The sequence below is a fragment of the Fusarium vanettenii genome (genome assembly GCF_000151355.1).
Source record: "Fusarium vanettenii 77-13-4 chromosome 1 genomic scaffold NECHAsca_8_chr1_1_0, whole genome shotgun sequence".
NCBI lineage: Eukaryota > Fungi > Ascomycota > Sordariomycetes > Hypocreales > Nectriaceae > Fusarium > Fusarium vanettenii.
Genome location: NW_003315876.1, coordinates 1,029,945 through 1,052,734, shown reverse-complemented (window position 1 = coordinate 1,052,734; position 22,790 = coordinate 1,029,945). Strand labels below are relative to the sequence as shown.

General features: G+C 54.3%; 9 protein-coding genes across 9 annotated transcripts; 3 read left to right on the top strand and 6 right to left on the bottom strand.

Annotated features, from left to right (window-relative positions):
• Positions 1-301: 301 nt before the first annotated feature.
• Positions 302-1,450, top strand: NECHADRAFT_30345 (uncharacterized protein; the record flags this gene model as incomplete). The annotated part of the gene is made up of 1 exon (XM_003049841.1): positions 302-1,450. The coding sequence occupies one exon, from the start codon at positions 302-304 to the stop codon at positions 1,448-1,450; it is 1,149 nt and encodes a 382-aa protein (XP_003049887.1).
• Positions 1,451-1,595: 145 nt separating this feature from the next.
• On the bottom strand, positions 1,596-2,255 carry NECHADRAFT_30114 (uncharacterized protein; the record flags this gene model as incomplete). The annotated part of the gene is made up of 2 exons (XM_003049624.1): positions 1,596-2,080; positions 2,135-2,255. The coding sequence occupies 2 exons, from the start codon at positions 2,253-2,255 to the stop codon at positions 1,596-1,598; spliced, it is 606 nt and encodes a 201-aa protein (XP_003049670.1).
• A 698-nt stretch (positions 2,256-2,953) lies between these two features.
• NECHADRAFT_57041 (uncharacterized protein) lies at positions 2,954-4,178 on the top strand (the record flags this gene model as incomplete). The annotated part of the gene is made up of 2 exons (XM_003049840.1): positions 2,954-3,135; positions 3,184-4,178. The coding sequence occupies 2 exons, from the start codon at positions 2,954-2,956 to the stop codon at positions 4,154-4,156; spliced, it is 1,155 nt and encodes a 384-aa protein (XP_003049886.1). The 3' UTR covers positions 4,157-4,178.
• Positions 4,179-4,263: 85 nt separating this feature from the next.
• Positions 4,264-5,433, bottom strand: NECHADRAFT_74291 (uncharacterized protein; the record flags this gene model as incomplete). The annotated part of the gene is made up of 1 exon (XM_003049623.1): positions 4,264-5,433. The coding sequence occupies one exon, from the start codon at positions 5,431-5,433 to the stop codon at positions 4,264-4,266; it is 1,170 nt and encodes a 389-aa protein (XP_003049669.1).
• Positions 5,434-6,332: 899 nt separating this feature from the next.
• NECHADRAFT_89791 (uncharacterized protein) lies at positions 6,333-7,352 on the bottom strand (the record flags this gene model as incomplete). The annotated part of the gene is made up of 3 exons (XM_003049622.1): positions 6,333-6,789; positions 6,849-7,179; positions 7,232-7,352. 3 exons carry the CDS (start codon positions 7,350-7,352, stop codon positions 6,333-6,335), a joined length of 909 nt encoding a protein of 302 aa, XP_003049668.1.
• A 3,184-nt stretch (positions 7,353-10,536) lies between these two features.
• NECHADRAFT_25441 (uncharacterized protein) lies at positions 10,537-11,885 on the top strand (the record flags this gene model as incomplete). Its single annotated transcript, XM_003049839.1, has 3 exons — positions 10,537-10,777; positions 10,830-10,863; positions 10,919-11,885. Coding segments are annotated over 3 exons (1,242 nt in total), but the record flags the coding sequence as incomplete, so codon positions are not given.
• A 415-nt stretch (positions 11,886-12,300) lies between these two features.
• Positions 12,301-13,654, bottom strand: NECHADRAFT_65266 (uncharacterized protein). The gene is made up of 4 exons (XM_003049621.1): positions 13,532-13,654; positions 13,458-13,478; positions 13,155-13,385; positions 12,301-13,105 (listed from the first exon to the last, which is right to left on the bottom strand). The coding sequence occupies exons 1-4, from the start codon at positions 13,551-13,553 to the stop codon at positions 12,351-12,353; spliced, it is 1,029 nt and encodes a 342-aa protein (XP_003049667.1). The 5' UTR covers positions 13,554-13,654; the 3' UTR covers positions 12,301-12,350.
• Positions 13,655-13,958: 304 nt separating this feature from the next.
• Positions 13,959-17,158, bottom strand: NECHADRAFT_98583 (uncharacterized protein). The gene is made up of 4 exons (XM_003049620.1): positions 17,015-17,158; positions 16,794-16,952; positions 14,886-16,739; positions 13,959-14,831 (listed from the first exon to the last, which is right to left on the bottom strand). The coding sequence occupies exons 1-4, from the start codon at positions 17,039-17,041 to the stop codon at positions 14,394-14,396; spliced, it is 2,478 nt and encodes an 825-aa protein (XP_003049666.1). The 5' UTR covers positions 17,042-17,158; the 3' UTR covers positions 13,959-14,393.
• A 1,358-nt stretch (positions 17,159-18,516) lies between these two features.
• On the bottom strand, positions 18,517-19,416 carry NECHADRAFT_74286 (uncharacterized protein; the record flags this gene model as incomplete). Its single annotated transcript, XM_003049619.1, has 1 exon — positions 18,517-19,416. The coding sequence occupies one exon, from the start codon at positions 19,414-19,416 to the stop codon at positions 18,517-18,519; it is 900 nt and encodes a 299-aa protein (XP_003049665.1).
• Positions 19,417-22,790: the final 3,374 nt, after the last annotated feature.

The following is a 22,790-nucleotide window of genomic DNA, read 5'->3' as shown; positions in this document are numbered from 1 at the left end:
CATAACGGAACGGAAATTAATGGCAATGGATGGCTTGCATGTAGAATAGCATAGGGTCACGATACCCATGGACTTGTGGTGACATCAGTGGGAATGGATGGGTACGGTTTCTGGGTAGAGTCGTTATATTAAACTATGATCATGTTGAACAATTTCGTTTGATGTACATTCATTATTAATTTGATGTGTTGGCTAACTATGACAAGTTTGCAGTGTTGTGTTCCATCATTGGATAGGTATGCTATTTCTACTATGTTGAACTTTTGGGCAGCTTTTATCCAAAACCACATCTGCCACCAAAATGCCAAAACCAAAAACGACAAAAGGAAATCCAATTCAAGTCGCCATCCGTGACTGGATTCACTCAACTACATTCGAAAATACCGACACGAACCAAACATGGCGAGATGGGCTTCTAAACAGTGCGCCAAAGCGCTTCACAATTTATGAACCGATGGCGCTTCTACCCACGGGCAGCTTCACAAACATACCCTGGACAACCACGTTGCAAGGTGTCGGCCAAGACGCCCGTGACCGGCTATGGTCTAGGATCCTACAAGAACTTTCAAGACAAGCCAAGGAACCGTTGACTCACCTTGCGGTGAACGAGGGTATTCCTCTGCACAAGGCTGAGGGTGAGGCAGAAGAGAATGTGCTCAGAAGTCCCAGTGGGCTTCGTACCTTTTACGGTGACTTTGGACCAACAAGTACATCGACAGAGGGACCATCACAACATGACTTCGACAGGACGCTTTGGGTATCGACCAAGCAGAATGGCATCTTCCAGACCTGGGCACCTAGATGGACTATGTTCAGCCGAGGAAACGTCAAGGAAAAGGCGAGGCTTCTGGATATGGGAGACACCGTGAAGGACAGAAATGGGGATGAGAAGTGGGCAGTCGACCTCTACGCAGGAATCGGCTACTTTGTCTTCTCCTACGCTCGCCTCGGAATGAGAGTCCTATGCTGGGAGATCAACCCTTGGAGCGTGGAAGGTCTACGACGGGGCGCCAGAGCAAACGGGTGGAGCGTACGCATCGTCCAGGGTGACGACCTGACGCTTCCGGAAGAAGAGATCCTTAGCGGTGGGGACCAGATCGTCGTCTTCCTGGAGAGCAACGAGGAAGCTCTTCGGAGGATCCAGTCCCTACAGGCTCAAGGCATAGCCCAGGATATCCGACACATCAACTGCGGCTTCTTGCCCACGAGCGAGCCGACTTGGAGGCATACATGGGACATGTCGGCCCCGTCCAGTGAGACACGGCTGCATCTCCACGAGAACGTGGGCGCCAACGACACTGAGACAAGGCGGAGTGAGATACAGTGCATCTTTGATGGCTGGGGCCAGAACACGGGGCGGGCGGCAGAGGTTGAGCATGTCGAGCTGGTCAAGACGTTTGCGCCAGGCGTCTGGCACTGTGTATTTGATGTCCGTGTTTACAATATCTAGCTGTTATCATGTATCCCAAAACAAGTTGTTCAGTGTAATTCATCCGTCATGATATCATGCGCCTCTCCCCACGCCTCGCTCCCACTACATCTCTCGCCGTCGAATGAGTAAAATACAATTTCGTGTCTATCATCTACATGGCCTCTTAAGCTTGTCGCCGGAACTTTTGGGGAATGTTGGACTCGACGATGGCGAGCTTCTGCATGGCCTCGAGCCTCTCCTCGGCGTCCTCCATCTCGTCGTGCTTCTTGAAGTGCTCAATGTCCTCGGGGTGTGTCAAGTCCTCGAGCTTTGTGTTCTCATCGTGGTACTTTTCCCAGTGATGGATCTCATACTCGTACTCGTCGTCGCCGTGATGGCCAGGTCCACTGCCCAGATCGGGGAGCGTCTTTCCAGCGCCGACATAGTCCATCCACTCCTTGCGGCTGACCGAGAAGTCGGCGTCGGAGTCGAGGAGGCCCAGCAGGATTTCAAGGATCTCGTCTTTCTGCTTTTGCTCCATGTTCTTGTTCGAGTCGTCAAAGAGGCCGTACATGCGCATAAGCTCGGAGGCTTGCCACCAGCCGTCGCTGTTGAAGTCGTGGAGGGAGAAGAAGGAGTCAGGGTCCCAGCCCTGTACGTGATGCTCCTCTATAAGATGTCAGCTTGAGATCCTCTAACCGTACGGAATAAATAGTAGCATACCCGCCATGTGCCTCGTCATCCAGTCTGCGTTGGAGTCCACTATGGGCTTCTGAGAATGGGCGCCGCCGTGGGCGAGCACCGACGTCGCAAAAGCGACGCTGAAGAGGGTACTTGGGCGCATCGTGAGATGATGACTGGCGCGTCGAGGACCGAGGTGCAGCAAGAGGCTCAGGACTTGCGGCTTGGAGAGGCGACGCCGACACAGAGGCAATTGACGATATGGACAAGCTGGCGACGGCGTGGCTTAAAGGAGATGCTGAGTAGACGGACGGGGATACCTAGCCCGACAGCGATCCTGGTCTGGAGCTGGCCACTGTCGTAATGGTGGTGGATGTTGCCAGGGGCGCACGCTGTCACTCGGTGGGGGAGGCCACTGAAAGCTTAACTGCTACGGGGAGGAGATACGCTGAAGATGCTTGGCTAGGACGTTTTCATCTGCTGGAATTTCGACATTGGAGGATGGTATGGAGGAGGAACTTTTGACATCTCGAACCGCAGCTTGCATCTACTACGTATGTTTTAGGGGATCAAGCCCACTCGACTCTCTGGTTTCATATTTATCCGTATTCCATCATTGATGTCTCTCGATCAAGCAATTCATTTGTCTTGCCAAGTGATCGGCATGCTCAGTAATTTGGTGGGGGACATGAATAGCTGGCATCTTCAATGAGATCCATGGAGATAGTGGTCCCGTGACCAGGCGTCAGGAGTGACTGCGGCGCTACGCGTCTCAATCTCGTATCGCGTCTCCAACTTCAAACCTCGATCCTCGTCAAGCATCTCACAAGCACGACCCCCGAAAACGTCAGAGCTGCCACCATGAGTCGCCAAATCGAGCAGGCGTTGCTCTCATTGATGCCGACATACGGCTCTGATCTACCACCAGCTCTTGTGGAACTCGCGGGTTCATTGCTTGCACAGTCCCGACTTCATGCAAGTACCCTCAAGGCCGAGGAAGAGATTGCTAGGCTTTATGCTTGTGCCAACATTGCGTGCGACCGGTATGATCTCTGGTGATTGACAGAAATCTTCAAAGCTTACAGTTGTAGACTAAAAATCACTCTCGATCTTCCACCTATCGAACCACGACCACCTATTCCCCCTCGCATCTACAAGCGACTCTATGGCCATCTCGACAACATCCTCCCCAATAGCGCCACAACGCCTGGTAGGGCTGCATCAGGCCGGGTGAGGACACCAAGTTCGAGATTTCGGGATGCTGGAGGCTCACCGGCATCTGGGTCGCGACCATTACCATCTCGTGGGACACCCACAAAAGATCAAAGCCTTGCCCAATTTCGAACCCCTTTAAAGGGGGATGCAGGCACACCGACCAAATCTACGGGAAAGAAGGAAGCTGTCTCAGAGCACGCCCTTCATCCATGGATAAAGCCCACGACTCGATTCTTGTGCGAGGAAACTGATCACAAGAAGCTCGCGCCCACGATTTTGGCCGGTATGGAGGCAATCGTCACACCGGGAGGCCGCAGGACCGAGGATGAATGGGTTCTGAAAAACGTGACAGCCTTGTTTGCTGCCATTTACTTCTTTGTCACCATGCGTGTCAAAGCCCTCGCATCAGGGGAGGCGATCGACCGAGAAGGCTATGTTCCACTTCGCAAAGAGATTCTTGCTCTACTTACTCGAGCTCGCAGTGAGACCTCTGTCAGGGGCTTGGATGAAGACGAAGCTTGGGATGGGTGGAGCAGTCTGAAGACGAAAGAGTTTGACGATGCTGTTGCTCGTGTCAACGAAAGGGCATGGCTCACTGAAGACTGGTATCAAGGTATCGCGGATGTTGTCAAGCTGACCCAGCGAAGCCAACTTGACGACGTTGAGATGCTTGACGAGGAGACGATGCCCAAGATGCAGGTCAAGAAGGCAGACACCATGTTTCAAGACAAGTACGACTTGCTTAGTGAAGCTAAGCGCGCGGATTTCATGCACTTCAAGGAAGATATGCTCGCCAGGATTGCTCTATTGACGACAGCGGGCGCTGCCATGGAGGTAGATACAAAATGAAGGACCAAGACCTGCTTTTGGCCACAGAATTATACACATATCGAAAGCTCCCCTTCTATCTTTGGGACAGGAATACCCGTCAAAAACTTCTCCAAATCACAGATCTTTTAAAAGGATGGTCGGGTCTGGGTGAGGAAACCAGAGGGAGCGACAGTGGCCTCGTTGTTGTCGCCGAGAGGGACTCCGGGAGTGGCAGCAAAGGTGGGGATCTCACCGGAAGCGTCGTTGGCACCAGTGGGCTGCTCCTGGTTGTCATCACCGCCGGGGAAGTTACCAGCACCGTTTCCGGGAGCAGCGCTGAAGGTAGGGATGGCACCAGGAGCACCAGAAGGAGCGCCCTCAGCACCACCGAAGCCGGCGCCAGGAGTAGCGATGAAGGTGGGAATGCTGCCTCCGGGAGCAGTACCGAAGCCACCCTGACCGGCACCGGGGGTAGGGACAAGAGTGGGCGCGGGAGCGTCGGTAGCATCACCGCCGGGGAAACCACCGAAGCCAGCACCGGGAGTTCGGGTCTCGGAGCCGCTGTGGTGACCGTGGCGACCACCGTGGCGACCGCCGAATCCGGGGAAGCCACCGAAACCTCCGCTCTGAGAAGGGAAAGCGGGAGCATCGCCGCTGGGGAAGCCACTGGGGAAGCCACCGAAGCCGCCGGTCTGGGTTGGGAAAGCAGGAGCGTCACCACCGTCGCTGCCGCCGGTAGGGAAGTCAAAGCCGGCGCCAGGAGTTTGAGCGGCGTCACGGGCACCAATGTCACCGAAGCCGCCGGTAGGGATGATAGAGTTGTCTCCGCCACCGAAGCCGGCACCGGGAGTCTGGATAGGGGCATCGCCGCTGCCACGGCTGGGGAAGCTACCACCGCCACTGGGGAAGCTGCCGCCGAAACCAGCGCCGGGGGTTTGGATAGGGGCGTCGCTGTTGCCGCTGCCGGGGAAGTTACCGAAGCCACCGCTGGGGAAGCTACCACCGCCGCTGGGGAAGTTGCCGCCGAAGCCAGCACCGGGGGTCTGGACGGGCGACTCGCCGTCGCCACCGGGGATAAGACCAGTAGGCAGGCTACCAGAATCACCACCAGGGATGATACCAGTGGGCAAGTCAGTGGGCAGACCGCCAGCACCACCACCAATGCCGCTGGGCAGACCAGTTGGGATGCCACCGCCGAGTCCGCTGCCGGGGAAACCTCCGGGGAAATCACCGAAGCCCTGAGGACGAGGGCGAGGGGCGGCCATAGCCTGGGAGGAAAAGGCCAAGGCCAATGTCATGAGAGAGAGGACAGCCATTGTGATGGAAGAAGGAAAGATGAGACTTGAAAATTTGAATGAAAGGGGAAAAGATCGTGTAAGAGACGGATCACAGATGCCGGCAACTGGATGTCTAGTGTTGAAAGAAAAGAGCGTGTGAAGGTGGCGATGAAGAGAATGGTAGAAGATGTTCAAGACATCAGAGGGACGGCCATTTATATCTGATCAACTTGAACATTCTACATCAGGGGATCAACATGTTTCTCACGACTCCTGTTCCGTGATTCGGAGCCGCCGTGGGTGTTACACGCTGACAGCGTCAATCCCGGCTCCGATGGTAAGTGGATGGTTTCACTCACAAGCCTCCAACGACATGGAATTGGGGATGGATTCATCCAGATTCGTTCAAGTCGCCCTGTTCTCATGAACCCCCTGGCGATCAGTGCCAGGATCCACCAGCCTCTGCTTGGCGGAAGATCTAGCGGACTGGACTAGAGAAAAAGCCCGATGCTGGGCGTTAAACATGGACGGGTTTCGAGTTGAAGGGACGCGGCGCTCAGCGTATCGGCATGTGGGAGGGATGACGCGGCTGATGTTTGCCAGGGCGCGTTTCCGTCAGATGTTTCCTTGCTTGCTACAACGGCAAGGGGGTTCATCACCAAGGTCTCCGTCGTTGCGCGTTTCAGAGTTCGGGGGTGGGATGCTTGTTCTTTGAGTCGGGACGGGGCTCGATTGGTGTTTCGACCGATTAGCCCAGACCAGGTCCCGGTTTTTCTCTTGTTCAAGGTAAACTAAACTACAACCTCAACTCGACATGGAAGACGCTTTGTGGATATTCGCAATCGATGGTGTGACTGACACTTGGTCCAAGAGATGGTTCTCTCCTGGATCTTGCATCTCGATGGCGCCATTATTGAGCATGTCTACTACATTGCTCACTAGCCTAGCTTTCCTGGCACAAAGGGATGTCCCGCGCTCAATCCTCCGTCGACGGCCCATGCCTGTCCGTTAACGTAACTGCTCTCATCACTACCCAGGAAGAGGGCGACCCGGGCAATCTCGTCCGCGTGGCCACCTCTCTTGGTTGGGTTAAGCTGCCCAATCTTCTTCTCGTTGCCCCGTGCCCTAGCCGCCTGGTAGACCTCGGCCGTCATGCCCGTTTCGATGAGACCAGGGCAGATGGCGTTGATGCGCACGCCTGTCCCCGCGAGCTGGAACGATATCGTCTGCGCAAGGGACACTACCGCGGCCTTGGAGGCGGAGTAGGGAGTGGAACCGGCGTTGGAGCGGATGCCGGCGACGGAAGCCGTGCCAATGATGCTGCCTCCAGGCCGGGGCTTCTCGGCAGATGTCTTTTGCATGGCCGGTGCGGCGTGCTTTGCAGCCAGGAAGACGCTGGACGGATTCATTAAGCTGATGCCCGCTGTGGAGTCGAGATGTAAGATGAGACATACCTTAGAGTGTTTGTCTTGAGTATAGACATGAACTCCTCATCTCCAAACTCTGTAAACAATGTGGTTCTGCCGACAACGCCTGCGTTGGCAAAGAAGACGTCTAAGCGGCCGTAACGTCCAATCGCATCTTGGACCACTTCCTTGACCTTTGACTCATCCGCGGCATCGAACTGGCGAACGTGGACCTCTACCTTTGGGAATGCGGCGTTGATCTCTTGTTTATGAGTCTCCAGATGTGTGTCATTGAAGTCGCAGAGATACAGGGCGCGTGCTCCGCTCTCTGCGTACTGGTGGGCGGTGGCGCGACCGATGCCCAATGGTGAGTTGGTGCCTATGAGATCAGTGTGAGAGATGAGTGGAATATCCAAGAGTTGAACACATACCTGTGATGATGACGACCTTGCCCTCGACGCGTAGCTTACTGGATCCTGGAGCTACCTTGTTGATTGGAGGGAGGAGCTGATTGCCAATGGCCTCGATGCGCTTCTGAGCCTTGTCCGACATTTTGAGATGAATGAAATACACGCAATGGTACAAGAAAAACAAAGATCAACTTATAATGAATAGATTAATGGGGTTTTCATGGCAACTCGGCCCCTCATCATAACCCCGAGAGCTCTTGGTGAAGCCGGGGAATGTGGGGCGAAGAGGGGGCCGCCCCGGAGCCGAGGCTCGGGATATTTGGATCTGGGGAAGCTCTGATGTCACGTGTGCCTCTCCTTCCCCTTTGGTTGTGAATGGAAACAACAACCTGAGGCAATGGAATAACGTCCTGAGCATCAAGAATCATGGTTCATCATCAGGGATCTGTCGAGTCTCTCGTCCTCCGAGGCAAACGAACCCCTTTCTGCGCGGTCAGCTGCGCAAACGCCTGATCCATTCTCGCATGATTGCATCAGATCGGGCTGCCGGTAGCCAAATTGTTTGCTTCTCGAGTACTTGTTGATTGCGCAAGACAAGGACTCTTTCCCGCCTCCCAAGAACTTGGAGCAAGCTACCGTTCCTGTGTCGACGGACCATTTCTTCAGGATGCATTATCAGCAAACGGGATGAGGAGGAGGCCTCAGCGAGGCTAATGCATGACGGGCCGCAGGTCGTCGGTATCGGTCCTTTGAGGACGACGTGACACTTGGTCAAGGAGATGATGCCTTGTTGCGGAAGTGTGTAATCCGTCATCTCGGAAGTCTACCAAACGCGCACATCAGACGAGGACGGGAAGGAAGAGTTGTTGTGTCTTCGGAACAATCTCAAGCTCGTGTACGATGTGACTACGACCCGTTTGCGCCTATCACAGGGTCATCACCAAGGTGACGAGGAGCAGCAGATGTGATGCCGAAATTATCTGGTGCTTGACTCGTCGCCATTTTCGGATGCTTGAAACTTCTGGGGATGGAACAATCCGAAGCATGACGTCGACGATTCTCTCCAAGATGACTAGGTCAATGCTTCTCATGGACAACTCTGTGGTTCGCTGTCCCATGCCGGGATGTATATCGTCCCGTTGGCCGACCTCAGGGCCTTGAACTGAAATACGAGGTTGCGCAACCCAATTCGACCGGCTGCGGTATTCTGGGCTGTCAGACTGTCCCTGAGCTGGACCTCAACCTGGATCCAGCATCGGCCAATCGCTCTCACGGGTCCGTTGGTTACATTGACAATAGGCTTCTATTTGGGGGTTACTGCCCAGACTCGACCACTTCAAAGACACTCCCACGTGAGTTCTACCGAGTTCTGCCGTGAGAGGTCGATGGCGTTCGTCCCCTGTCCACCCCTGCCGCGGAGGCGTCGTTGCACAACTCTCAGGTGGGCATGTCAAGCCCATTCATTTATCAGTAAGTGATTGCGCGCACGTTGTCGACTGTTTTCGAACTGGGTTGTGCCGAGTCAGCCTCAGCGTTGGATGTCATGCATCTTGATGCACCTGCCATGTCACTACGCTGAGTTAGGAGGTGTCTCTGGTCTTCACCGCAAAGTGTGCTGCAGATTTTTGACAAACAAACATGCATGGACAAAGTGATTGTCTCTGAGCATTGATTCAGGGTAGCAGCAGGAAAGAAAGGGGCTGGCGAGGTCAGAGCAGAGGAGAGAACTGCACGATACCGTCTGGGCTGACCGTCAACCAAGGCACGCGTGCGAGAGCCTCAAGACGCAACTGGCTGGATAAGCTTCCAAATGACGGCATACAATCAGCCGTCTCTTGGCTCCTTCTCACCGCAATCCTGCAGCCCATGACGCGCGTTATCAACTCAGCTTCAGGCGCGGGAAGCATGGCGGGGAAGGCCTCTTTGTGTAACCACACGACGCCAAACGCAACGCAACAGGATGGGGCCCAGCCTCGAGCGAGAAGAGCAAACAAAAAACATGGCATGATTGTCGTCGAAAGAAAAGACGAATGAGGCTCAATGAGAGCAAAACGGAATGCGTCAGGCTCAAATGTCTGCCTCAAGCCAGGATCTGCAAGATTTGCCGGCAAGCTGCACGAGACGAGACAGTGTTTTCCCACCCCAGCCCTAGCAATTGCGCTGAACACTGTTCGCGAAAGGACTGTTGCTATTGGTTACCAGGCTGCAAGACCCCGGTCGACTGCTCGCTTGACCTGCCAAACAATGGCCATGGGAGTCTTGGGCATGCGACACAACGAGTGGGAAGTTGGGGGAGAAGAAGGCCTTTGTTAGGCACCCCCATTGTGCGAGGGCTCTGAGGAACCACTGGGGAAATACCCCATCGGGCAGAGTTTCTGAGCTGGTGTTGCTGATATGCCAACACAAAGACAGACAGATGTGGCAGTATCTCTGAACAGTGAACACCAAGTTGGTCCATGGTAGTGACATACTGCCGGCTCACCTTGCCTCCTACTGTATCAACTTTGACAATGTATGACGGATATGTCTGGCCAGAAGAGTGCAAACCCATCGTGGCAGCCACACCACCGACTCCCGTTTGGTCATGGCTACTCGCAACGAGGCGCTCTGATCGCGCGCTGCAATAGACAAACGACATCAGAGGCCTCGAAAGGCTGACCCGCCTCGTCGCTGCAGCCTCTCGGGACTACGCAGGGCGGCTCGTTCTGAAGCCCGCCATGGACGCTTCCATGCAGGCATCCCCCCTCCTCTTCAGCAACCCGTGGGCATCCGCGTCGTCGCTGGAAGGCTCCTAGAAGAACAAGGCCATTCTATCACTCATTACCATACCAGGCTATTCTCGTCGGACGCGGGTAACCGCAGGGGGGCGGTGTAACGCCCTACGGCCGGTGGCCACGGACACACCAGCCTGATCTTGTCCATGCTGCCGGTCCTGCCGTGAGAACTATCACTGCTTGTGCTTCTGCTTGGTGCGTCTAGACTCACGAACAAGAAGAAGGGGGGGGAGCAGCGGTGTTGGTGGGTGAAGACCGTTTATCAAAATGAACCCATCTTGAGCCCTTCCCCCCATTCCTCTTGCAGAGTCCCGTCTTTTCTGTTTGCTGTTTCCATCCCACCCTTCTCCGTTTACATTACTCCGGTTACTGTTCGTCCCGGCTTTCTTGCTCTGTCGTTTCGAGTTGCCAAACTCATATCTGGCTGAAACCTCCCTGTCCATATTGCCCTTCCCTCGAAGAGCATGTTCGGCCCGAACCATCACTCTTCTTTATCTGCCTCTTGAATCACATCCCATGGCACGCCAGGCTTCGAGTCGACTCCGGAAGAGAGGATGCAGTAGTGGCCACGGCTGGGGCTTCATCGCTGCCGATGTTGAGGATCCGCCGCAATGCATCGCCATGTGTAGGGAGAGGTTCCTGCGGGAGCTGTTGCCCAAGGATGAGACATTTGAGCGAGCGTGCGAGGCGCTGGGGGACAGGGGCGAGCAGCAGCATCGGTCCTTTAGGGCCCTCTACTGCTGCGACTCTCAGCTCTGTGGCGTCGATAACCTCGGCGAGCGTGGGAGAGACCGTATGTGCGACACTGGAAGGTCTGAGGGCACGAGGTGCTGATGAGCAACTAGCCAATGTGAATTGGTTCATCAACGCCTGTCAGGAGTAAGATACCTTTTATTTGAGATTGTGAGTGAGTTGAAGCTGACACTGCTATCAGGATCGGCTATCACTCGATAGTAGATCCAGGTCCTCCAGACGTAGACTACGTTTGCGATCCTGAGTCTACTCACGGAGGTGATGTTCATTGTCACAAGGCTCAGCCAGCAGATAGAGCCGAGGATGAAGCGTTCGAGAGTGTATCCAGCACATCTCAGGCATCTACCTCAGAGGATGCCACGTCGAAAAGGTCTACGGCTTCTGAGACTTCAACATCAGCACCGGCGCAGAGCTCAATGCCCGATACAACATATTCCGCTAGTACCGATCCCTCGTTAGTCACCACCTCGGAGCCTTCGAACAAGGAGCAAGACAAGAAGGATGAAACCGGACTTCCCCTGGGCGTCAAGATCACCATAGCCATCTTGTCTGTTGCCATTCTAGCAGCTGTCATTTTCCTTGTCATATGTCTCCTTCGGAGGAGAAAGTCTCGTCGAAACGACATCCGCAGGCTCATCAAGCATCCAACATCACCTCCCCCTGCAGACTCACCTACTCCCCTCGTCTCGCCGACTCTCTCTCACACCGACGCAGATGGCGTGCCCCTGACACCGCCAGCGCGGCTTAGGGAGCGCAAGTTTCTCCCTCCGCTCAGCGAGCCAAGTCTATCGCCGACCAGTAGCAGGCATCGAGGATTTCCTGCATCCCCTCTCTGCTCGCCTACCAGTAGCAACTTGACGCCAAGGCATGAGAGAACACCCAAGATCTACAGTGCGGACCAAGTTCCTCCTGTCCCTATGATTGTCATGACTGCGCCAGAAGGGGGGCAGAACGACGGCTCGACCAGTTTCAGCGGTGTCACTCCTCCAGCTTCTGTTCAAAAGATGCCCGGTCATGGAAATGGCTCTCCACCACGACCTCCACGATCTCGTGAGGGATTGTTCAAGATACTCGTCAGTCCAGGACCGCCGCCGACCAGGGCACTTCCATCCACGCCTCCTAACCGACCATCGACCCCTACCAAACCCCTATCCAGCCCGCCACGAAAGGGTCCGACAGTCTGTCCTCCTGCCCACCAACTGGCGAAAGATATTGTGCTCTCGCCAGAGGCAAGGGAGCTTCGCGACATGACGGAGAGCTACGCCAAAGACGCCGGGAGGCACAGCGGGGGAAGCTGGAGTGGCATCGCAGGGTCGTCGCTTGGCAAGGGGAGGAGCGTAAGTAGCCCGGTGATGGAGGAAGCGGACCTTGAGAGGCTGGGAGGAAGGTACTAGAAGGGAAAAATGTGTGAAGAGAAGATAAAAGGTGTTTGGTTTCATACATGAATATGCATGGGTGGGAAGGGTCACGGTGATGATGAGTGAGTACATGACATTATGAGACGTCATGGATGTATCGTTATGAGTGTGTTTGACGAGTTTACAGTATAATTACCCCTTATGTAGTGTGTAGCACGTCTTTAAAAACTTGTATTAATTTGTCTACATGTCTCTTTAAATACCCAACTCCTTCAGCGACTTGACCAAGTCAATGATACTCTCATCAACCTTGATCCAATCGATGCCTAGAATCTTGTTTGTCTCGTCAACGTTGAACTTGAAGATCTGGTCCTTTGGCGGGAGCTCGCCCCCCTTGACATCGGGCCCGGGCAGCTTGTCTGCAAACTCGGGAAAGTTGCGCTGCACAGCGTCGACAAACTCGCGGTGGGAGAACCAGCCAGCTGTGGCAAAGAGTCGCTTTCCACCGGCTTCGGGGTTCTCTAGACCGCGGACGTGAGCGCGGGCGGCATCTCGGACGTCGATCCAGAGAGGTACGGGTGTGCATGGGGGGATGCTATCCTTCCAACCGCCGCGGAGCAGGCTCACGACACGTTCGTTGGATGTGTTGATGCTCTCCAGAGTAGCGAGGTACTTTGAGACAGGACCGAGGACGAGAGGTGGACACACAGTCACCAGATCAAAAGAGGGCTTCTCGGCAGTGACAAAGTTCCAGGCCGCACGCTCGGCAAGAGTCTTTGAGGCGCGGTAAGCAGTCGCAGGGGATCGTGAGATGTCGTTGACGGTGACTGGGTTCCAGCTCGCCTCGGTAAAGGTGGTTGAAGGGTCAGTAAACTTGTCCTCGTCTAGGATTGAGGCAAACGACGACGTGATGACGACACGCTTGACAGATGGCGCTGAGGCGTGTAGGGCCTTGAGAATACCCGTCGTGCCAATAACAGCGGGATCAACCAGATCCTTCTTGGGATCAGCTACACCACATCAGCTCGTGCCTCACTCTACTGGTTAAAGGTTACTCACTGATATTAAAGTGAAAGGGGCTCGCAGTGTGCAACACGGCATTGATGTTAGGTGTCTTGGCCACCTCGTCAAACGCCCCCGGCTGAGCAATGTCCGGCACGATGACCACCTCTAGCTTGCCGTCGGCGGCCTTTTCCGGATGGGCGTCGCGGATCTTTTGGGCCTTGGACTCGGAGCGGACGGTGGTGACGACGGTGTAATCTTTTTCGAGGAGTTGGTCGAGGATGTGGGCTGTGAGATGGGTTAGGAGAGGTTCACGGGGGATATCCTTGTATCTCTAGTTGAGAGGTAGGTATCACGTACCGGCAATGAAGCCTGAGCCACCTATACACACATGTTAGAATCGTGGAAATCATCCGTTGGGGGTCTCGACTTACCAGTGAGTAGAACCTTGGTCATGATGGCGGTAGTGTAGTGAAGTCTTCTATCCAATCTCTCTATCGTCCGATGCTACAAATGGCCAACAGTCTGTCAATTGAGTATATCCTGACTTGTTCAAGCTCTTTCTTGATGTTATCCAAGGTTGAGTTGGCGAGTGAGTGAAGGAGGGGGTTTATAAGCAATGGAATGGAATGCTTGCCCCGCATTCGTCATTCGAGCTCGCAAAGACGGTCGCCTTGGAATCCCCCACTGCTGTTGCCTCTTTTTGTCCTGCTACTTCCTTGTTATCGGCTTCTACTTATCTCCGGCATATGTCTTTTGATAGGTATCTTAGGTAAACATTGCACTTGGACCAAACAGGAAATAGGAGATGCTTAGGCTCTTCATCATATCTCGCCTCCTTCACAACCAGACGTCACAAGCTTTGCATCATACAAAGTAAAATTACAATTGAGGCATATGATCGAGAGGGATTATCCATACTACACGGGCCTATGCCAAAGATTCGCATCCTGCATTAGGGCTGCTTTGCTCATTCATGGCTATCGCCTCATCAGCGCCGCCCAACTTCCAACTCGGTGTGCAAATCGCTGTCCCTCCTCCTCATAGAAAATCATTCGCTGGGCGCCCATTCATTAGGCCAAATTTGCCCTCGCTTCATGAATCCCACTCTCGAATATGTCTCGCGAGCGCAATCCACCCAATTCCATTCTATGCTCGCCATGAACACATGTCCTCGAGTTGGATCGCCGCTCGTTTCTTTTTGCGTGTTTGCCCATCTACTATCGTGGTGCAAACTCACCAGGGCCGTCAACTCTCTCCTCGGCCCTGGCATGCTTTAGTTGCTGATTAAACCGCTCAGCTGTTGGTATCGGATGTCTCCGCCGCCGCTGGGGGTGCCGGTGTCTCCGGAGGTTGAGGTTGGCCAACACCGCCCAGGCCTGGGGGTGTAGGCGTCTCTTGTGGGATGGGTAGCGTTATGGGCCCCTTGGGTGCCACCACCCGGCCGGGGAGGGACTCGCCCCGGATCACCTTCTCCACTTCAGACTTGTCCAGCGTCTCGTACTTAACGAGAGCCTTGGCCAACAAGTCCAGCTCCTTCCGCTTCTCTGTGAGCAGGTGTCTGACATCCTCGTATGACTTTCTCAATGTCTTTTCGACCTCGCCCTCGATTGCTGCCTTGGTCACTGAGCTGAGATTCTCGTATCTCCTGCCATATTCGACAGGGCCTAGAGCACTCGACATGCCAAAAAGGGTCACCATCATGAAACTGAGATCAGTTGCTCGCTCCAAATCCTACAGACTTAAAGTTAGTTCAACTCATCCAAAAGCCTGATAGAGATTTCTTACCGATGAAACACCTGACGTAACCTTGTCGTCACCATATCGCATCTCCTCAGCCATCTTGCCTCCGAGCAACACTCGGATGTTGGACATGTATTCAGCAGCAGTGTAAGAGTACTTGTCCATCTGAGGAAGTTGTGCCGTGTGACCCAGAGAAGGACCCTTGGGGAGAATCGTCACCTTGTACAGGGTGCTGGAGCTTTCCTTGTCGAAGAGCTGGACAAGAGCGTGGCCGGCCTCATGGTACGCCGTCATTTCCTTCTCCTTTTCCGTAACAATCATCGACTTGCGCTCGGAACCCATCGTCACGCGGTCGAACGCCCAGTCCATGTCCTGCTTTGAAACCATCGTGGCCTTGGCTCGGCTTGCTCGGAGAGCTGCGACATTGAGCATGTTCTCAAGCTCAGCTCCGGATCGACCAGGGCAACGGGCAGCGACAGCCTCCAAGTCAACATCAGGAGAAACCTTGATCTTCTTCGCGTGGTGCTTGAGAATCGCAATTCGGCCACGAACATCGGGAAGTTCAACATTAACATGACGGTCAAAACGTCCGGGGCGAGTAAGGGCCTTGTCGAGCATCGTGGGCAGGTTAGTGGCTCCAATAATGATAATCTTGGTGTCCTGGTCGAATCCATCCAATTCGGTGAGCAGCTGGTTCAGAGTTTGCTTGGCGTGAGCCTGGTCTCTTGGGTTTCGCTTGCCTCCAATGGCGTCAAGCTCATCAATGAAGACAATGGCGGGAGACTTGGACTTGGCAGCGGTGAAGAGCTCGCGAACTCGCTTAGCTCCGACACCCACAAAGATCTCATCAAACTCACTACCAGACATGTAGAAGAAGGGAACACCGGCTTCACCAGCAACAGCTCTAGCAAGAAGCGTCTTTCCGGTACCGGGAGGGCCAACTAGGAGAACACCCTTGGGTAACTTGGCACCAAGGTCACTGAACTTCTCAGGGTTCTTGAGGAACTCGACAACCTCCTGAAGCTCTTCCTTGGCTTCATCACAGCCGTGGACATCGCTGAATCGGGTGGTTTGCTTTTCGGCCTTGACTTCAGAATCCTGCTTGGCACCAGGTCCGCGACGATAAGTGCTGAGCGTCTCGATCACGATCGTCACGGCGGCGAAACAGAGGTAGGTGATGACAACGAAAACGGCGAGAAACTTGAACCAGCGGAAGATGACAGATCGGGTAGACTCCTGAACAATGACGTGAATGGGCTCACCCTTGCCACCCATGGCGTTGGGGGCGACTCCAGACCCGGCCGCAGCAGCGTTGGCCACAGCATGCTCAAAGGTAGGCCACTGGTTGTTTCCGGTAGAAGCCACAGTCGGGTTAGCAGCCGAGGAAGCACTGGCCCCAAGCAGGGCAAGAGCCTTTCGGTAGGCATCGTCAGTTGCGGGGTTAGTCGCGAATCGTCCAGACTGGTATCGCTCAACGAGAATAGCAGGCATGTTGGCTCGGAGAAGAAGTTGATAGAAAGCATTTTGCGCATTCGCATTGCCGGGGTTTCGGTTGGCAGATTCCTCAAGAGTCGCGAGTTGGTTGCGAGAAATTCCGTTAGAACTTCCGAATCCTCGTCGCTGAGTGTTCAGAGCACCAAAAGTTGAGATACCACGAGAAGATGACAAGATACCGGGGGACGATCGCATAAACGGACGGATGATCGAAGGAGACGACGCAGCACGGGGTTGAAAGTAGGGATGTCGCAGAATGGGGTTGGACGCCCGGAGGCCTACCCGGCCTAGACTGGAGATGGTGGTTTGTGCAGTAGTCGGCTTCATCGCATCGGATCCTGCGCGCGAGGCAAGGGAGCCAAAGTTCACTCGTCGAAGAAAGTCGGGAAGCTGGGTTTCGGCGGCCTGCGCCGGCAGTTAGCTTAAACTCATGAGCACGCGACCCAGGCTGCGACTTACGTGTTGAGGCTCAGCGGCCTTGGTCCTTGCGACAGACTGTTCGACGTTGTCCTTGGATGAGGGAAACCGGCGAGTGAGAGGAGAAGTCGATCCTCTCCACGGAACCATCACAGTGTTTGCGATTGAGGGCCATAGTTCTGTAGTGGCTGCTGCCATGTTCTGACGCATTCGTCAGCGCCGTCCGCCGCCATGTCAAATCCGCAAACTCCGCAGGCACTCACCGGCAGCACCATGGCGTTGTAAGCCATGATGAGATGTTTGAGGAGCCTAGTATGCCCCAAAGAATGATGATTCAAGACTATTGATCAAAGAACGGTCGGTCGGAGCGGTTCGATGACGTCCAGGTATAGTTTCGGCTGGCTGTCCTGTCGGTTGCAATGTTTCAACGGCTCCCGGGACAAGCAGGTGGGACGTGGGGTTTGTTTCGTACGTCTGATCAAAGACACGAGAAGAATAATCTACCGGGCCGCATTCATCGTGATGAATTGCGCACAACCATCATCGGTATGTCGGTTGGTAATTGTTGGGGAGTCTGGTTTGCTTGCCACTCTCGTCCGCAGTTCGGCATCACGAGGCGACCTTTCCCATTCTGGGCTGCTGCTGAGTCATCTCCGCTCGGCCGCCAGATGTTCCGACCGCCGATTCCGGTGAGGTCATTTGAGGTTGTTGCCATTGGATTGGTCTGGGTTCACAACTGAACCCCTGTTTGATTCTAGAATGGTCTATTGTTTTTTGAGTGTAAGTTGGAGGCAGAGTGCCATTATCAAAGGGACAGACAGACAACAACTCGCCAAAATGTTTACTCAGAATAGTCAAGAATTTAAGGGCCAAAACATCAAACTACGCGTTGTATATATGGTAGCTGTCTTCCCCTCTACTGCGCTCTGTGCAGCAAATTATCAGAAACCCAGGCCTCGTCTCGTGTGAACGCTCAACTCTTTTTGTTCCTTCACGTTCCCGTCTTTCCTTCCATCCCACCCATCGTCACTCATGATCGTGTCCGTGAATCCAAGCTCGACATGCCGTTGTCAGCGCTGAAGAAGTGGTCTTCTAGATGGCACCGAATCCCTCCTATATACCCCCTTGCCACCACCCTTCCGCCACCCTCTGTCTGGGAATAAACTGTACGCCTGATCCAACATCGACACAACTTTTTGGAGGGTATCAGCGTCATCTCATGCCGGAACGGCAAGAACTTGAAATGCAAATCAACTCAAACAAACTGCAACAGACTGTAAAAAAAAAATGCTCAAGAACAGCAAAGATCCCAGAGAACCATTAGATAGTGAGACTGAGTTGATGGGAAACAACCCATCGTATGTGACTCAGATATCACGCTTGCTGCGCTCAAACAGAAAAAGAATAAAAGTCGCAAAAAGGGGTGAAGAGTAGCCCGTGAGTTCGCTCAGGATGAGGCTAGACTAGAACGCCAATAGATGCTCTCGAGTTGGGTATAGTATCTTTCATGCGGTCTAGGGGAAATGCCAATGGACTTTGTTCAACAGGCTCTCAAGCCCGTTCATGTCAGGTCCTAAAAGTCCTGATGGGTATATTCTCTTCAAAAGAACAAGAATCAAATCAATGATAGGAGAATCGTTGCGTGGTCCAGCCCGGGTATGATTATGGTGTTACAAGTTATCGTCGTGAACAAAACGACGATCTGGAGCATGGTCATCCAAGGGAATATTCGTTAAACATGAAACGGTTTCGAAGCTTGAGTCGATCACAGGCTCGCGAGCCTGCTGCTTGGTAGCTGCATTGTCGGGTCATCGAACTCGATCTTCGGTCCGTAGATATCGTAAACTCCAGTTCCGTAGGCCGGCAACTGTCCAATAGTCGTCACTTCAATCGGCGGGTCGTAATGAGCCCACTGCTCGTGTTGTGGTTGAGCAGGCGGTTGGGGATAGTGGTCAGCCGGTGGAGCCTGGATCTGCGGTGCCTGGGAAGTCACAGGCGGCTGAGACTGGCTCATGGGATGTTGGATAGGTTGGTGGTACTGAATGATAGCCGGCTGGGAATCCGCCGCGCTATAGGCTGGTGGGTTTCCAGGTTGATGCGCGTAGAAGCCCTCCGGGATCATTGGGCTAGGAACCGAGGTGGCAGAGAAGGCACTAGGGCTGCTCTGAATCGAGGTCGCAATTCCTGAGGCCGGATATGGTATGTCCATGGGAGGTCGCTCCACCTGCTGAGGGAGTTGATAATGAGGCTGAACGGCACTCGTCATGGTAGCAACACCAGGGTTTCCTTGCTCAGTTACATAGTATGCCTGGCGTGGCATATTCGTGGGACGATGAACCATCTGAACGCCCGCATGATGGTCAGGCATGGTCGGTCCATGGAACTCGTGGGGAACGTGAGGAGGAAGGCCTTGTCGGCCACCGTATTGCTGCTGAAGATGCTGTCCATGGACTTGTTGCTCAAAGTCGGCATAAGAAGCCGAGCGATGCAATGAGCCATGCGGGATCCCTTGGTTCATGGGAACCATATCCTGAGGGGACCAGGTCATCCCAGAGTGCTGGGGAGTGGACGGAGGCTCGTCATCATCCGAGTCTGAGGAGCAATCGTCCAGGATATCGTTGGGGTTCATCCCTTGTTGGTGCGATCGACGCTGGTGCTTGACCATCGTCGTCTTTCTGCAGAAGCTGGAATGCGAGTTAGCAAAGGGGATAAAAAACATCTGTGTCTCAACCTGCCTCTTAGAGCATCCGTCATGAGCGCACTTGTAAGGACGCTTTCCAGTGTGAATCCGTCGGTGACGAGCGAGACTCGAGGACTGTCATGGCCAGTTAGTGTGGTTAAGGTGTAAGCCCTAATTATACGTACATCTGAGAATCGTTTTCCGCATCCAATATGCTGACACTGGTGTGGCTTCTCTCCAGTGTGAGTTCGGATGTGAACGGTCAAGGCACTCCGTTGAATGAAGCTCTTCCCGCAACCGGGGATAGAACACGAATAAGGTCGCTCATTGGTATGTATGCGGTAGTGCCTCTGCAAATCGGATTTGCGATTAAAGCTCTAGTGGCAAGTGTCAGCTTAGTCGAATATGAGTCTCAGGGAGTGCTCAAGTACTTTGGTGCATGATTGCCAATCGCACTGAAAGGGACGAGCGGTAGGCTCGTTTTCAACCAGTTCCATCAGCTCCATGTTGTCTTCGTGGTGGTCTCGGTGATGACGAGGGGCGTTGCGCCGATGATGTCGGTGGTTGTTGGGTACAGTAAAATGCAAGCCACCACCTAATCACAGCATGCTAAGATTGGCTGGCTCGATGACAAATTGCTGCAGTTTCCGAAAGGATATCAAGTCTTGTTCGGATCTGGAGATAGAGTCACAACCAAGTAGTTGACTCTTAGGCGAAATTAAAAGCACGATTAGCGCGAAAGGCCGTGAGGTAGGGCGGTGTTGGTAGAAGAGCAGTTTAGTTGAATACTCGAAAAGATGAGAATCAAGACGAAATGGGTATCCAAGGAATATGCGTCAAGCGGTTCGCAAGTGAAGGAATCTTCTGTATATCGAGTTTCGGTGGCGTGTCCAACGTGTGACTGAAGATATGAAAGAGGCAGATGGGGGAGACGCAAAGCGCGGAAACTGGCAGCTCAACTTAATAAGGCGTGTTAATGCAGGCAGATCCAGGCCTAGTGGATCGGGAAGAGATTTGGCTGGGGCCGGGGAAAGGATCGGAAGAGGTGCTGAGCCTTGCGCGTGGTCCGAGCTGGTACTCCTGTCCAGGTCCAGGTTGTTCCAGACGAAGGATCGGGGGACTCCGCAACGAAAAACACAGACAGATGAAGACCTCGTAGATCAGCTGGGGTCGGTGGGAGATACGAGAGGGCGAAGCCTGCAGCGGTAACCGTGTTGATGTGAAGCGAACCACAGTTCGTTCTATACGACTGTGTTATGCCCTTGTAGGCGAGTCGGATGTTGTCTCGAGGACGATTGGCTTGATAGAGCTAAGGAGTGTGCGGTCGAACCGGCGTATGGAGATGATGAATAGAAACAGCTCTGTCTTGGGTCTATAAGACACAATCGCTGGGAACAAGAGCCTTATGTGACGGCAACTCGGGTGGGACGAAGCCGAGGTCAAGGATAGAAACAAAGATTGGGGTTTGAGATGGACAAGAAGGTGACGCGGTATGCGCCAAGTGAACAGGGCCTTGTCCAAGGGATGAGATTGGCCAAACGAGCTGTTATGAGTTCGAGAGGTTGAGATGGGTAGGCCTGGGTCAAGTCAGGTGTGGTGTCTAGTTGAGGCGAGTCGAGTCAGGTATCCGGACTGAGAGACGGGGGGGTCGGCAAGATATCAATAAACGGCCAGCTTGTTCTGGGCCGGGGACAAGACGAGGTCCCGCTGGGTAAGGGCAGTGGAGGGAGTGCTTTGATATCAGCAGCAGCCCACGACCAGGACCATGCAGATGCCAAATGACAGAGTGGACGGGGGAGGTGAAAGACAAGACCAGGCGGCAAGCAGCGAACGCCCACGATGTCGCAAATCGCACTTAGTTATAGGTGTGCGGCGAGCATGGCATGGCATGCACCGGGACCAGCAAGGAACCACGCAGGAGATCAAGAAGAACCAAGGGGCCCCTGCAATGGCGGGCGTCAGTGGGGCTCATTCGGCAACGGGGGGGAGGGGGGACAAGATGGTCATGGGCGAGGATTTGGGGAGATGGAGGAGGAGGGAGAGAAGGAAGTTTGCGCGAGAGGGAGGGAGGCTGATGGAGAAACAGGTGAGTGAGATGAAGAGATGCATCAGGGGCCAGGAAACGATATGTGGGCATGGACCCATGGGATGGGATGGACGGGCAGGATGGAGAACGGGGCGGGCACTAACAGCGGACTGAGACGAGGAGGTATCGAACATATCGATGGCGGCGCAGAGTGCCCGGGTGAGCTAAGAGCTGGAGTAGGTAGGTAGTGCGTCAAGACGAATGGGCGAGAGTACGAAGCGATGGTCCAAGGTGGTGTAGTGCGGGCCACGATAGTGTGAGCGAGGCCTGTGGTGTCTTGTTTAGGTGTTAGGGGCCGCCCCATCACCGCGAGCATTGCGACGCAACCATTGGGCGTTTCCAATGATAGCACCAAGCAAGTTAAAGCACGCAGCGCAGAGGGGAGATTTTTTTTTTTGGCAGAGACACAGTGCGTTTGTCGACGACGTTGAGACCGGGACAGGGGACCAGGAGCCGAGGAGCCTAATGGCGTCGAGGGTGGTGTCGAGCGAGCGAACGAGGGTGCCAAGGGAAGGGTGTCGACGGACGATGAGAACGACCTACGACGAGACGAGGGCGTCTTGCAAGGCAAGGGATCAATTAGCGGATCCCGCCAAGTGCGCGTAGGTGATGCGTAGAAGGCTGAGAAGACGAGCCGACTGCATGCATCAGATGTGCGCTAGCTAGCTCATGACGGGAGAGCAAGAGATTTGAAGAGAACGGACGAGAAAAGAAGCATGACGGTTGAGCCATCTTACTTCCCCGGCGCGACCACCAGCAGAGAAGAAGCAGAAGAGAGCACCTCACTTCCAAGCAGAAGCAGACGCAGACAGACGATGAGGCGGCGGCGGCGGCGATCCGCTTTTGCCCCAAAGTGCCCGCAGAATCCACCGTCGTGATGCCTGTTGGAAGCTGTCTAATGCCCGTACTGCGTCTGCTGGCTGCGCTGCGTCTGCCTGCAGTCCAAAGTGAGGTATTAGCTGGGGAGAGAGATCTAGCCCTTGCGAGGGTGGGCGTGCAAGCAAGATGCGCTCTCTCATTCTCTCACTCTCATTAATGGGCGTGTGAAAATGTGGAGTTATGGGTGTGAACGAGCGGGCTTGGGATAGCGTCGGGGCTGGGGTGAGGTTGAGCGCGCCAACGCCAAGTGGGGATGGACTTTTCCATGGATCCACGGGCGCCTCAGCCATGGCGCGCGGTACGTACCGTAGGTTGTGCTTTTTTGGAGATGGCCCATGATGGGACCAGTTCACCGGAGCCCAGGGCAGGGCAGGGCAGGGCAGGGCGGCCCAGA